This window comes from Labrus bergylta, chromosome 3 (genome assembly GCF_963930695.1).
Source record: "Labrus bergylta chromosome 3, fLabBer1.1, whole genome shotgun sequence".
Classification (NCBI taxonomy): Eukaryota; Metazoa; Chordata; class Actinopteri; order Labriformes; family Labridae; genus Labrus; species Labrus bergylta.
The window spans coordinates 1436355-1451712 of NC_089197.1; the positions used below are offsets into that span (position 1 = coordinate 1436355).

The 15358-nt window shown below is 44.6% G+C and overlaps 1 protein-coding gene across 4 annotated transcripts in view; it reads left to right on the forward strand.

Moving 5' to 3' along the window:
* Window positions 1–8969, forward strand: part of LOC110000872 (A-kinase anchor protein 13) — a 124644-nt gene extending 115675 nt beyond the window's left edge. For 2 of the 4 annotated variants that reach the window (XM_065952438.1, XM_065952441.1), the window contains 7 exons: window positions 576–649; window positions 1415–1459; window positions 2779–2829; window positions 3062–3334; window positions 4536–4715; window positions 4908–5211; window positions 6186–8969. In XM_065952438.1, the coding sequence (XP_065808510.1) occupies window positions 576–649; window positions 1415–1459; window positions 2779–2829; window positions 3062–3334; window positions 4536–4715; window positions 4908–5211; window positions 6186–6238 (980 nt within the window). In that variant the 3' untranslated portion in view covers window positions 6239–8969. Of the gene's footprint in view, window positions 1–575; window positions 650–1414; window positions 1460–2778; window positions 2830–3061; window positions 3335–4531; window positions 4716–4907; window positions 5212–6185 lie in introns of all 4 variants that reach the window. The other 2 variants (XM_065952439.1, XM_065952440.1) reach the window with 1 other exon arrangement.
* Window positions 8970–15358: the final 6389 nt, after the last annotated feature.

Below are 15358 nucleotides of genomic sequence, written 5' to 3' on the forward strand. Positions count from 1 at the left end.
ATAATAATATTTACAGTCTACAGTGCGTGCAGCTTTCCTGTTGACTACGCCTGTATAATTAGAGCTCTGATTCTTTGAATGGAAATAAAAAGTGAGCCTACGTCTCTGCCTCTATTCTTTTTCTGAGTTAGTGCCTTCAGCTGCTTCTTTTAAGTCTTCTAAATATAAAAACATGTTTCTAACTTTGTGAAATGATGGTAAGATTTAAATCAATGTTAAAGCAGCGCATCAGGATACAGGCTAGAGCTGGAGGATATGGCATCAAAATGAAATCTTAATTTCTACAAAGATGACTCTCTGCCTTACATTTCATTTTAAAGAAGCTGGAGGATCACATGTTTGCATTCTTTTCTTCTGCACACATAATTTCTTCAGTACGCCTGTTCACTGCCTCTCAGTGCAGACACCTTATTGATTACATCACGTCAACACATTGGATCATCAGTGTGTTTCATTTGGTATGAAACATGTATGACTTCTGTCTCCTGCTCTTCTTCTGTCTCTCAGTTGATGTGATGGTTTCTTTTTGCCGCCTGCCTCACTCTTGTCTCCCTTTGTTTCCTTTTATCTTTCAGCCGGAGACAGAGACGAGAGCGAGGATACGGCGGGAGATCTGCGCAGGACGGAGTCCGACAGCGTTTTAAAGAAGGTCGGTAAACTCGGCAGCCAATTACTCTTTGACTGTGAAGCCGGGGGGGGGGGGAGCATTTGTCCTCCAACATTAACAACAGCGCTAAGATGAATTTAGCTGCTCTCCTCCTCTCTAGTGAATTAGCCTCTTGACTCCTCCTGCCAGGTCCCGTTGCTAATAGCAACCATCAGTTGTGTAAGGAGTCAATGGATGAAAATGAATGGTGTGCCTTTAGGTGCTGCTGCTCTGTGCTCGTTTATCCTGCACACACATCCAGCAGCTGGACGCCACATAATGATGCCCTGAATGTTTGAGTGGATCCAAGATACCGAGAGTCTGAACAAATGTGGGGTTTTTTGTGCTCATTTACAACTTTCCCGAACGACTCATTAATTTATTTCATCCCAGGCGTGAAGCCAAAGATCAGAGAGGTTCAGTGAAAGAAGGAAGTGTTAGCAGAAGTCAGAACGATCACTGCGGATAAACAATGCAGAGTGAAGAACTTTGTGTTTTCACCTCAGGTTGTGATTTCTCTTCTCAAATTGAAATTACATTTTTTTAGAGACGTTTAACCGTCCTTACTGGAAACACAGCTTCAAGCCTGCTGTGTCCCTGCATCAGCTGCACATAATCACACGCTGATACAATTACATTTAAGACGCCCACGTCTGTCGCTGTAATCGCATCCAATCAGACATGTATACATTGTTCCACGCTCTCATAATGTACACCATAAGATGTGTGTGTGTGTTCATCACTGTGTGTGTTTGTGTTTGTGTGCAGGGAGGAAACGCCAACCTGCTGCAGCTGCTGAAGAGGAACAGTGAGGTAACTCTGACTTCCCGTCCTCGGCTCGATTAAACCTGCTGTTCACATGGAAACTGTCTCCACTCTGCTAACACTGAAACACCAGTGATAGCATGCTGAAGTTTAATCAAAGAAGCATCAAAAAAACACCCAAAAGCATGAGTCTAGAAAACAAATATACTGTATGATAAAGATTTAAAGGACCAATCAGTGAGATGTGTAGTGACTGAAATGATGAAAGTACCTTACTATATCATCATATGCTCTGGATTTGTTTGGACCAGAGAAGGTAGGCGCTTTTAAGGCGACCGCCACACACGGCCGTTTTGGACGCCCCTCGGTTTGTCAGATATGAGAGCAGTTATCAGGTCAACAGGTGTTGCAGCGATGGAAGCGGTCAAGAGAAGTGGTTCAGATAGAAGTGATTGTACCCGACCTAAAAAGCCTCTGCATGTTTCTAATAAGCTCCACGAGCAGAAACGTGCTCAAACTAGGATCAATATTGGAGATGCTTTTGAAAAATGGAGAGAGGTTAGAACACAGAAAGGTTTACAGACCCATGCAGAGCTGGATAAACACTGAAGCTTCAGAGTCCACCACATGGTGACCTGAGTGAGCATCCACTATAGAGAGGAGGGGGGGGAACAGCTATCTACAATGATTAGAATTTGAACTGCAGTACCCATTTTAAACACTAGGGGTCAGAGTTACATACTGCTCCTTTAAATAAACATTAGAGAGCGACCTTCCCGTGCAATTTAAGTACAGCATCAATCAATCTAAACAGGTCGTCACTGAGGAACAGAATGTTTTGGTGTTCCATAAATGTTTGAGCTGACAAGAGATGCAGATAAAAAACTATCTGCTTGTCAGCCTGACATCCTGACGGACAGTTTGATAACTCTGCTCTATGTAAATGTTCGAGTTAAAAACTTCCTGCAGAAGTTCTCTGTTAGTCATAAATGTTGTTTTGCTTCAGTTCCAGTGAATCTTAATTGGAGCATTTGGAGCGCTTGGTAAACATGGTGACAGCTGAAAGCTCCGTGGCCTTGTCTCTTTGTCAGAGTCTAAATGGAGGAAAAGGTCACATCATCTTTAAATCCATGTCAGTTTAAATGCTGCCTTTTGTCCGAGCGTTGACCTGTAAAAATTCAAATTGCATCCAATCTGTCCGTGGAGCTTATTAAGAGCAGAAGTCAACATTTCAAAATGACGCTCTGCCGGCGTCCAGGTCGCGTTTTTAACGAGCAGGAACAACATTTAACAGACAGGGTGACGAGAAGAGAAACAGGATGTGTGATGTTGACGAGATGCTCAGTGACTTCTCTTTTCTCTCACAGCAGGTCCTCCACAGCGTCTCCAACCTGCACCTCCTGCTCAGCACTCTGCAGGTAACACAGCGCACACATGCTCTCCTGATCACAAGCAGGGAAACTTTCTGCATCTACTGTAAAATAAAACAAAAGCATCACTTCTTGTTTGAAACAAAGAAAGTAAATAGATATTTGAGGAACCTTCAGGTGCAATGAGAGCCAAAACAACAGGCACAGACGAAGAACCTCTTATGACATTAGCATAAAGGAAGTGTCTGAGCTAATCAATCTCTGCTTGCGTCTCTCCCAGGCGGTGGTGGTCCAGCAGGACAGCTTCATAGATGACCAGCGGCAGGCCCTGAGCGAGCGCCCCTCCTCCTGCTCGTCTCTATCACGGCCGTCGTCTCGGCCCGGCTCGCTGATCGAACAGGAGAAGCAGCGCAGCCTGGAGAAGCAACGGCAGGAGCTGGCCTCCCTGCAGAGGCAGCAGGCGGCTCATGCTGAGGAGAAGAGGAGGAGGGAGAGGGAGTGGGAGCACAGGGAGCAGCAGCTGACGGAGAGGGAGGCGCTGGTGCACACACAGGTACTTACTTTGCATCATTTTTCCAGCAGTTCTGCAGAATATTGATGTGTCTCCTGGCAGCTGTAATTCTTAATAAAACCCCCGCTGTGTTTCTTTTTCAGTAGATGGATCGATTTGTACTTTAGTTAAGACTTGAACCTGTGTGAAAGACGGTCGTAGTTTCCTGCAGGAAATAACAAGCCTTTTAAGGAAGGTGTCTGTTTTCCTCATGCTAAGCTTCTCTTGACACAGGAAGCACTCTTCAGTATTTTACTTTTTACTGCAGCCGTGCAAACCCTTAAAGACTATCAGAATCAGAATCAGAAATACTTTATTAATCCCAGGGGGAAATTTGTTTGCTACAGTTGCTCATAACATCAACAATCAGTAGGAAGTACAGATAAGTTCACAATATAGAATAAAATAACAACAGTATAATAAGTGAAGTACTAAGTGAAAGCAATAATAAAGTAGAACAAGTAATAATCTATGTTCAAGCGCAGGTCATTGAGAATATAAACAATATTTACAAATATGAACATACACTGATGGATTAACAGCATAGATATTGCACGGTTCATGTATAGATTGCACATTTGATGTATAAATATTTCACTGAGGTCTTGTCTGGGTTTGAAACATGTTGACAGTAACAAAAGTTTCCTTCTTGTAAATGTGGTTTGAAAAGAGTTTTTCAGTGTTGCAGTCAAGTTCAGTTCACGTTGTCAACATTCATAGTTATGCAGGATATTCTATAAAAGTTTGGACTCATGTTTGTTTGATGTCTTTTCAAATACTGACATAGTCATCGTTTCACTTTTGGTCGTAGCTTTGTGTCATTTAAAGATTTCTTTGGTTATGTTCTTGGTTAGAATAAGAAGGAGAGTGTCAATTACAATTTTATTGAAATTTTTAAACAATATAGCAGTTAGAAGACGTGTACAAAAACCAAACCAAAACAGACAATAAAATTAAAACCAGAAAAGGCAAATAAAAGATTTCCTCATCATGCTCACTTTTTATTAAGCTGCCACAGCTCTAGTGTTATTTTAACATGCAGCAAAGGGCAGAGGTCAGATATGAACCAACAGCCTCTGTAGAAAACGTGTAACTGTCTAAAGATGTGTTACGTCGCTGTACTCGATGAGCAGCTCACCTCAGTGATTAATGTTTGAACTGAACATTTCAATAAATCCATCGATGCACTTCCTAACCACTGCAGGAGGAGGAGGTCTGCAAGCAGCACAAGGAGCTGGAGGACGCCAAGCAGGAGCTGCAGAGTAAGAAGGACGAGTACCAGAGGGACCTGGAGCGGCTGAGGGACGCCCAGAGGAAGCTGGAGCGGGACAAGGAGGCTCTGCAGCGGCACCTCGACAAGATGGACGAGCTCCGTCTGGCTGAGGTGAGCGGGGGACGAGACGGTGGGATGTGTCGCTCCCTGTGGAGAAACCGACGCTTTGTGTTTTCTTCTCCTGAACTTAACCGATGAAAAATCTGAAAATAATTTTCTTTGTTTGTAGAATAAGAATTGACACTTTCACAACATGTGGGTGTAGATAACAAGCTGTACATCGTTCTTACCTCCACCCTTTAGAATCCCTCCACCACTCTGGACGACCTCCAGTTCCCCGCCGGCTCCCAGTCTCCGGAGCCGGATCCACCGGAGCTCTCCTCCTCGTCCTCGTCCTCCCTGCCAAGGCTGCTGCCCCAGAAGTCCAAGCCCAAAGGGAAAGGCCTCAATCCGTTTACCTCCAGCAACACCAACCTCAAGGGCAGCGAAGGCGGCAACAACCAGCTCTCAAAGAGTCTGCTGCAGCTGGCCAAGAACAAGAGCAAAGACGGGAAAGAGAAGAAGAAGAAGAAGGGCAAAGGAGGAGGAGGCGGCGCGCAGACAGCAGGTTAGAGTTCAATAATTCAGCATGGTACAGTGAGGAGATGAGGGTCTCTGTCAAGGACTCTTCAGATTAGACACATGACATTTGATTATCAGGGAGAGAGGAGGAGGTGGAGGTGTAGCTAACAAGTGGATGAAGAACATGGAGAGATCAGTTAACCTCTTCAGGCCTGCTTACCTCCAGAGAGAGACTTCTTAACCATCTCTGAGAGAAACACGTCCCCTGAATAAACACGATCAGGGGAGTGAAAAAAGACAGATGTGAACCCGGAGAATGTTTCCTCTTATTACTGCCTGTTTTAAAATCATCTTTAATAATCCATCTGTATGAATCCACACGGGGACACAGCTCAATTTCTAACTAACCGAGACCAGAGTGCTCCAAGACCGAGACAAGACCAAGACCATAAATATCCCTGAAACATCATCCTCTTGTGTTCAGGGGTCGTGTCCCTCACTTAGGCCGTAACACCGGGAAGGTTGTGGACGTAACCAGGGGATAAAAATAAAACTACAAACAAATTGAAGTTATTTGGTCTTTTAGAAAGAGGAGCTTTTCTTCTAATCATAGTAATGAGGTGGAAAAATAGCCGATCAGTGGTGGTCTTGACCGGTCTTGATTTAAAATCCAGAGTCTGTCCAGTCTGAGACCGAGTCAAAATACTTTCTATTCTGAGACGAGATCTTCAAAAAGTGGTCCAGAGATCGCTGTTGAGATCAAAAACTGATTTAGAGTACCACAACACGAGGTCCCAGCACCAGACCTGTTCATTGCCTTTGCATTGAGCAGTTTTTAAATGAGGGGATCAAAGGGGCTCGGACATGTTGCACCATCTGAAGTTCATATTAAATAGACCTTTATTTTAAAGAGAGAACAGGAAGCTGCTCTTCCTGCAGGAAATAAATTGTAGAATAAATCTGCAGGACAAATCCTCTGATAGGAACACTGACTGACTCTCCTTCTCTCCCCCCCTGCAGACCCCCAGCACCTCCCAGAGCCCCCTCTGGACGGAGAAATCTTCTTCTGCTGAGAGAACTGGTTCTCCTCCTGGTCCTGGTCCTCCTTATCAACCCACCACAGCCACCCAGAGGACGAGCCTCTGCCAAGTAGCAGTCCTCGACAGTGACTGAAACAGAAACTTTTTTTGCACCTTGGAAGGAGTTTAAATTCCACAACATCACATGCAATCAAACAGACAGAACATGTGTTATTAACACCACTGCTGGTACCTTTAAGAAGGTACGCTATGTAAAGGAAGTACGAGTTCACAGGCGGAACATTTATCACTTATTCTGTCTCCAAAAAATCCTGTTTTCCTTCTCCAAGACGCCACGCTTTCAAGACGGAGGATTCACCTCTTCATTTTGTACAATCATAAATTTGTGATAGAGGATCAAATTGAAAAGCATTTCACAGAAGATTGCCTCGCTGGCTCTGCCAAGTGTGTCAGCAGCTCCACTGCCTCTCAGCCTCTGTGTTTGTTCAGAGGCCGTCCTCTGAAATGTGACTGAACCCCCTGGAACAAGGACAGGAACAAACCCAACAGATATGAATGTTAACGAGCTCCACATGGTGCTGGAAACTCTTCTTCCTGAACGTCTTCATCGACGACCACTAGCCGGCTGAAGGCAGCGAGGGGAAAGTAGTGAAGGAGGGATGAAGCGAGGTGTTTTCAGTGTTGTCTGCGGCGCTCCTCTCTGATAAACGATCCTGTATTAATCCACTCTGAAGGGGCGTCGCTGCCTTTACTCACCGTTCAGAAAAGAAGACTCGGCGAGTAGGTCCACTAATCTGCAGCTTTGAAAACAAACAGAAGTGGTGTATTATCCTGTTGGTAAGACTCGTGTAAATCAGTGAACTTCTTGTGATGACAGATACAACACAAAACTAAGTGCTCTGTCTTCTTCGATTGTCTGATTTTTTTTAAATTTTCAAAATCCAAAACAAAAAATGCCAACCAGAATTTACATTTTTTTTGTCACTTCAAATCCAATATTACCCCTTTAATAAGAATATGAATATCATATTTACATGATGCATAAACATCTGTCCTGTGCAGATGTGTCAGATGGAGACGTACCTCTTACTTTACATCCTTCAGTTTCTTTCCTGGAGCCTCGGGTGGATCTCAACTTGATCCTCTGCTTAATCCACCCGTCAACACGGCCCTCATCACCTGCAGGGCTTCCCCATCCTCTTTTTTTAATTGCATGTACCTCTGCAGGTAGCATGCTGATGTGTCTGTGAGAGACGCACACGGCTGGTGGTTTGAGGAATCAGAGGTTGTTTTAGATGTTTAGAGAGACAGAGAGAGAGAGAGAGAGAGAGAGAGAGGACGTTGACGTCATGTTTGCCTGTTTTGGACTCTGAACGACGGGAGCGTCTCAGCAGGTGTCGCCCGAGTCTCTGATTGTTTCCAATCAATCAACACTCGTCTGTGTTGTTAAGCACTTTGGTCCTAATGTGTCGATGCTTTTCGTTTCTCATCAGTGTGAGATGTCAATCAGGCAGATCTGTGTCGACTTTTTTTTTTGAATCGAGGGCACAGACGCTCATGAAAGCAGCGACGATCCAAAGCGAGTAAAATGATTCAAATGAATCCAAACAGCTGCAGCTTCATTTAGTTTAATTTGATTTGACGCCCATGTTTTAGCCACATCGTGCTCACGTTCAGGGCCACACACACACTCTACCTGCTGGACAGGTAGGAAGTCAAAGGAGGGCGAGTTCAAAGGAGCCGTTCTTCAGTGAATCAGCGCCACAGAACTCCCTTGTCTCGTCTTGAAGTGCTTGTTTGTGACTTCATGTCTGTGCTGGTTTATTACTGTGTGTCTTCTAAGAGGCTTACAGAGGCCAGCCAATTAGTTGCTTCATGTCTTTTTGTTTATGGCTTTACGGTTAATCCTGTTGAAAAAACAGAGGGACGTTTCTGCCCCTCGCTTTAGGTGTATTTGACCACTTGGGGGCGCTGCACCTACGACTGAATCACATCCCTGTCTCACACAAAAGACAGAAATATGAAAGTATTTTTTAATTCTTTTATTGTGAGAAGTGGAGACGCTGTCCTCAGCAGGTCAGAGATAAAAGTGAGGAGCGTGGGCTCTCTCACTCGCTGACATTTGTAATCGACTGCAGAAAACAAAGAAGTTGTCAGAGGTTGTAATCGGTTATTCAGTGAAACCACAGCAGAAGCTTTGATATGAACACACACACACACACACACACACACACACACACACACACACACACACACACACGGGTGTTGTATTTGGAGGGAGCGCTCTCTCTCTCAATCTCTGTGTACGGGACAATCAGCAGACACGATGAGGAAAATGAACTCCCTCCCCGATGATGATGATGATGATGATGATGATGATGGGCCCGTCGGTGATGACGAGCGTGTCCGTCAGGTGAACCCTGCGTAGCCTTAAATCTTAACGATGAAAATGCACTCGAGTAGAACCCAAACATCTTCTCAGGAGAGAGAGGAGAGCTTTTTGTACCCTCTGCTCCGACATGTAGGACATGTCTGTACTATAAAAAGAAACGCTTCATCCCCGACTATGTAAAAAAACAAAAGGGCAAAGACTTAATGTGTAAATATGATTCATGTATAAAACAAATCACATGTAAAAAAAAATCTGTTTTGTTGATTTATTGCAACATTTTATAAGAATGTTTTATTTATGTTTTATTCTCACCGCTGAGGTGATGTGAAGTCATATTTCTCTCGTAATAAAAAAAAGTCATTATGGACATAACGAGTGTTTGTTTCTTCATTTTTTAATCTCTCACACACAATCAGTCATGATGACATTAAGATAGAGATTAAGGAAACATGCTATGTTGAAGTGCTGGCTTCTCTGACAACAATGCAGCAGCCAGTATGTCCTCCTTCTAACTTTAGATTCTGCTCCTGAATGCTCTGGATTTGTTTTGACAAGAGAAGGTAGGCGGTTTAAAGGGGACATAGTTTGAAAAATCAACTTTCACAGTGTTTTGAAAATATATGTGGGTAACCTGAGAGTCTACTGACCCACAACATGTGAAATAAACCCATCCAGTTTTTTGTTTGTGGTCTGCATAAGTCTGACAACACAGAGAAAAATGCTCTGTTGCTCTTGTGATGTCACAGTGGGATTCTGGTAAAAAAAAAAATCCCCTCCCCTCCCCTGATATCTCCACCCATGGACTCCACCCCCAGCCTAGAACAAAACTTTTGCACAGGTCCACCACCAGGTGCTTGATTCATGTTATATTTTGACCAAAGCACAGCACAGATGTTTCATTTAGACCACAGGGGACTGTTTGAAAAGGTGGAGGAGGACTGTTTGAAAAGGTGGAGGAGGACTGTTTGAAAAGGTGGAGGAGGACTGTTTGAAAAGGTGGAGGAGGGGACTGTTTGAAAAGGTGGAGGAGGGGACTGTTTGAAAAGGTGGAGGAGGACTGTTTGAAAAGGTGGAGGAGGGGACTGTTTGAGAAGGTGGAGGAGGAGGGGACTGTTTGAAAAGGTGGAGGAGGACTGTTTGAGAAGGTGGAGGAGGGGACTGTTTGAAAAGGTGGAGGAGGGGACTGTTTGAAAAGGTGGAGGAGGACTGTTTGAAAAGGTGGAGGAGGAGGACTGTTTGAAAAGGTGGAGGAGGACTGTTTGAAAAGGTGGAGGAGGACTGTTTGAAAAGGTGGAGGAGGACTGTTTGAAAAGGTGGAGGAGGGGACTGTTTGAAAAGGTGGAGGAGGGGACTGTTTGAAAAGGTGGAGGAGGACTGTTTGAAAAGGTGGAGGAGGACTGTTTGAAAAGGTGGAGGAGGGGGCTGTTTGAAAAGGTGGAGGAGGACTGTTTGAAAAGGTGGAGGAGGACTGTTTGAAAAGGTGGAGGAGGACTGTTTGAAAAGGTGGAGGAGGGGGATCATATCTCCTCTTTAAGGCACCCCCACACTGCCGTTTTGGCCCAGAAGCGATGATGGATAAGTCTGTATTTTATTTTGAAGTTAAAGCGCCTGACTCTATCTTTAAGTTCTGTTTTGGATGCTTAATCTTCATCACCAACCTTTCCTTGTTCCAGTTTCTATCACTAACTTGTGTTCATGGTTTGACTTCCTGTTTGCATCGACTGTGACTCTGCTGTCAGAGCGGCGGTGCCAGAGGAAGAAGCAGACGAGGTCGTTGATGGATTGACAGCGGTGACGGCTCACAGCGGGTGTTTTCTCCTCCTGATAAATAAATCAGCAGCTGCTTTAATGTCTCCACGCTGCACACACCGATCTGCATGCTAGACGCTGTTTGCCTCAGGAAACCAAGACTGTGAAGGTTTCTCAACTTTTAACCGTATACGTCACACAAGCCCCTCCCCCCAGCTCTAACCTATCGACAGCACCATGGGGATCTCTCTTCCGCCTGAACAATTCCTCCTGTCTGCTCTTTGAACTTATAAACCAGAAAGAAAAAAAACACATCAGCGGGGGAGAGCAAACAGAAAATTGAGAGCTTGAAGTGTTAGATTTTTGTTTACCGGAGCAAATCACTGTAAGAGCCGTCCCATCTCTTTGTAGATTATTCCAGCAAATCAAAGTTGTGCAGCCGTAAGTTTTGTCGGTGAGATAAACTGGCAGGCAGGAGAGATAGCCTCTTCCTGTTGTCATGGTGACGGGGAAAGCGCGTCACATGAGGCCACTGTTGCAAAAAAAACAAAAAGTGAAGACAGAAAGTGAAGGACAAAATAAATATTACAAAATAGAGACAAACAGCTGAGATCCATTTATCCATTATCTATACCGCTCCTTTGCAAGAGGCGGGGTTACACCCTGGACCGTTCACCAGCCAATCACAGGGCTGACATATAGAGACAGACAACCAGCCACACTCACATTCTTGTAAATGTCTCCGTGTGAACACAGATGCAACAATGGAAAAACGATCTATAGGTGTGAACACGCAAATGTTGAACTGGGATCGGAAATTATCAAATTATCAAAGTGTTTTGATTTACAGACATTAAGATAAAACTAAGAGCTAGAAGTTCTGCAGAGTCATGTTAAGTTGTTCCTCTCTGTGGGATCAACGTAACAATCACCACCTGTCAAATGAAACATCGTTACTTACTGACACTTAAAGAAAGTTCATCATGACAGATGGTTACAGCGGTGCTGGTTGGCGGTTAACGGTTAGGTTGTGCACCTGCATGTAGAGAGGCTGTGATCCTTGAAGTGTGCGGCCCGGGTTCCGCTCTCCTGTATGTCATTCTGGATTACCTCCTCCATCATCTGTCCTGTCCTCTAAATAAAGGCATACAAAGCCTCAAATTAAGACTGAGAAAAAAAAGGTGCTTATAGCGTTCATGATTAAGATATTTACATTTAAAAACTTTCAAAGTTTGAGTACCCAACGTACAGAATGTTCCCTTCAGTCATACTGCTGCTCCAAAACCAAGAAACACCCATTAGGTCCTGTATTAAAAAGCCCATATTTAAAGCAGATATAAAACATGTGAAGATCCTGGAGAGCATTTTACTCTCAATTCTTTAAAAAACTTCGCAGAGGGGAGTTTTTTTTACAACTCGATCTTTAGAAAAGGTTTTGCTGTGTCTGACAGGAGGCTGTGTTTTAAAAAACAAGTTTTCCGTTATCAAATAAAACTCTCAAAACTACACATCAGGTCACACCTACACATTCACACGCTGATGGTAGAGGCCGCTGAGTAAAGAGTCCATCAGTATTAACTCATCCATTCACACGCTGATGGTAGAGGCCGCTGAGTAAAGAGTCCATCAGTATTAACTCATCCATTCATACACATTCACACGCTGATGGTAGAGGCCGCTGAGTAAAGGGTCCATCAGTATTAACTCATCCATTCACACGCTGATGGTAGAGGCCGCTGAGTAAAGAGTCCATCAGTATTAACTCATCCATTCATACACATTCACACGCTGATGGTAGAGGCCGCTGAGTAAAGGGTCCATCAGTATTAACTCATCCATTCACACGCTGATGGTAGAGGCCGCTGAGTAAAGAGTCCATCAGTATTAACTCATCCATTCATACGCATTCACACGCTGATGGTAGAGGCCGCTGAGTAAAGGGTCCATTAGTATTAACTCATCCATTCACACTCTGATGGTAGAGGCCGCTGAGTAAAGAGTCCATCAGTATTAACTCATCCATTCACACTCTGATGGTAGAGGCTGCTGAGTAAAGAGTCCATCAGTATTAACTCATCCATTCACACTCTGATGGTAGAGGCTGCTGAGTAAAGAGTCCATCACTATTAACTCATCCATTCACACACATTCACACGCTGATGGTAGAGGCCGCTGAGTAAAGAGTCCATCAGTATTAACTCATCCATTCACACGCATTCACACGCTGATGGTAGAGGCCGCTGAGTAAAGAGTCCATCAGTATTAACTCATCCATTCACACGCATTCACACGCTGATGGTAGAGGCCGCTGAGTAAAGGGTCCATCAGTATTAACTCATCCATTCACACGCATTCACACGCTGATGGTAGAGGCCGCTGAGTAAAGAGTCCATCAGTATTAACTCATCCATTCATACGCATTCACACGCTGATGGTAGAGGCCGCTGAGTAAAGAGTCCATCAGTATTAACTCATCCATTCACACACATTCACACGCTGATGGTAGAGGCCGCTGAGTAAAGGGTCCGTCAGTATTAACTCATCCATTCACACTCTGATGGTAGAGGCCGCTGAGTAAAGAGTCCATCAGTATTAACTCATCCATTCACACTCTGATGGTAGAGGCCGCTGAGTAAAGAGTCCATCAGTATTAACTCATCCATTCACACTCTGATGGTAGAGGCCGCTGAGTAAAGAGTCCATCAGTATTAACTCATCCATTCACACTCTGATGGTAGAGGCCGCTGAGTAAAGAGTCCATCAGTATTAACTCATCCATTCATATGCATTCACACGCTGATGGTAGAGGCCGCTGAGTAAAGAGTCCATCAGTATTAACTCATCCATTCATACACACTGATGGTAGAGGCCGCTGAGTAAAGAGTCCATCAGTATTAACTCATCCATTCACACTCTGATGGTAGAGGCTGCTGAGTAAAGAGTCCATCAGTATTAACTCATCCATTCACACTCTGATGGTAGAGGCCGCTGAGTAAAGGGTCCGTCACTATTAACTCATCCATTCACACACATTCACACGCTGATGGTAGAGGCCGCTGAGTAAAGGGTCCGTCAGTATTAACTCATCCATTCACACACATTCACACGCTGATGGTAGAGGCCGCTGAGTAAAGGGTCCGTCAGTATTAACTCATCCATTCACACACATTCACACGCTGATGGTAGAGGCCGCTGAGTAAAGGGTCCATCAGTATTAACTCATCCATTCACACACATTCACACGCTGATGGTAGAGGCCGCTGAGTAAAGGGTCCATCAGTATTAACTCATCCATTCACACTCTGATGGTAGAGGCCGCTGCGTAAAGAGTCCATCAGTATTAACTCATCCATTCATACGCATTCACACGCTGATGGTAGAGGCCGCTGAGTAAAGGGTCCATCAGTATTAACTCATCCATTCACACACATTCACACGCTGATGGTAGAGGCCACTGAGTAAAGAGTCCATCAGTATTAACTCATCCATTCACATACTGATGGTAGAGGCCGCTGAGTAAAGGGTCCATCAGTATTAACTCATCCATTCACATGCTGATGGTAGAGGCCGCTGAGTAAAGGGTCCATCAGTATTAACTCATCCATTCACACGCTGATGGTAGAGGCCGCTGAGTAAAGAGTCCTTCAGTATTAACTCATCCATTCATACACATTCACACTCTGATGGTAGAGGCCGCTGAGTAAAGAGTCCATCAGTATTAACTCATCCATTCATACACATTCACACGCTGATGGTAGAGGCCGCTGAGTAAAGGGTCCATCAGTATTAACTCATCCATTCACACTCTGATGGTAGAGGCCGCTGAGTAAAGAGTCCATCAGTATTAACTCATCCATTCATACGCATTCACACGCTGATGGTAGAGGCCGCTGAGTAAAGGGTCCATCAGTATTAACTCATCCATTCACACTCTGATGGTAGAGGCCGCTGAGTAAAGGGTCCATCAGTATTAACTCATCCATTCACACTCTGATGGTAGAGGCCGCTGAGTAAAGAGTCCATCAGTATTAACTCATCCATTCATACACATTCACACGCTGCAGATGAAGCAGTGGGAGCAACTTGGGGTTAAGTGTCTCGCCCAAAAACACATTTGACATGTGGCTGCAGGAGCCGGGGATCGAACCATCGACCTTCCGGTTAGGAGACGACCGACTCTATTTCCAACTTCCCAAAATTGTAATGAATCCAGCTGTTGTTGTTCGTAACTGCTGTCATGTTTTTTAGGCAATATGTTCCATTTGTGGATTTATTGAATTCTGCAAATTCTACAATTCACTTCATGAGTGAGTAAGAAGAACACAAGCAAGGATCTAGAAAAGAGGAAACAACGTCAGGAAGTGCAAACAAACAGCTTTGAGTCGGATGTGAAACAGGTGCTGACAGGAAGTGACCAGAGGTATTTATTGAAGGGTGACGTCACTGACACCTCGTTCATATTGCATGCAGTCCTGAAACTAAAATAACAAAGAAGAGACATTTATTTTGGTGTTGCAGACGACATTCAGGTTATTTCCTGCTGCACTACCTCACCGTCCTGAATGGCGAGTTAACTAAAGAAACGTAGAATCAAAATCCTCTGGGGGAACGTTCCCGCTCAGGGGCGGCGATGCTGACATCCTCCTAAGTGTCTTCAGCCTCTGCGTGACCCAAAAATCGTGTTCTGACTGAACATGAATAATGAAAAGCAGGAGCTGAGTAGGCTGCTTCACCTCACACATGGCTTCTTTTTTTTTAGGAGTCAAGATGAAAAGTTCAAGAACAAAGAATTTGAGGATCAGCAGCCGAGCACACGTTCAGTAACTGAGGCAGCGCTGCAATGAACCCGAGTACAGCTCCCACTGGATATTTACAGAATGCTGAGTAGATATTATTCCTGTCCTCCTGGAGGTTTGAGGGGGGGTCACGGCTGTGAGCTGTAGCTGTATCACGGGGGGGGGGGGGCGCTTACGGCTGCTGCGGGGACGGAGGGGGCGGGAGGAGACGGTGCC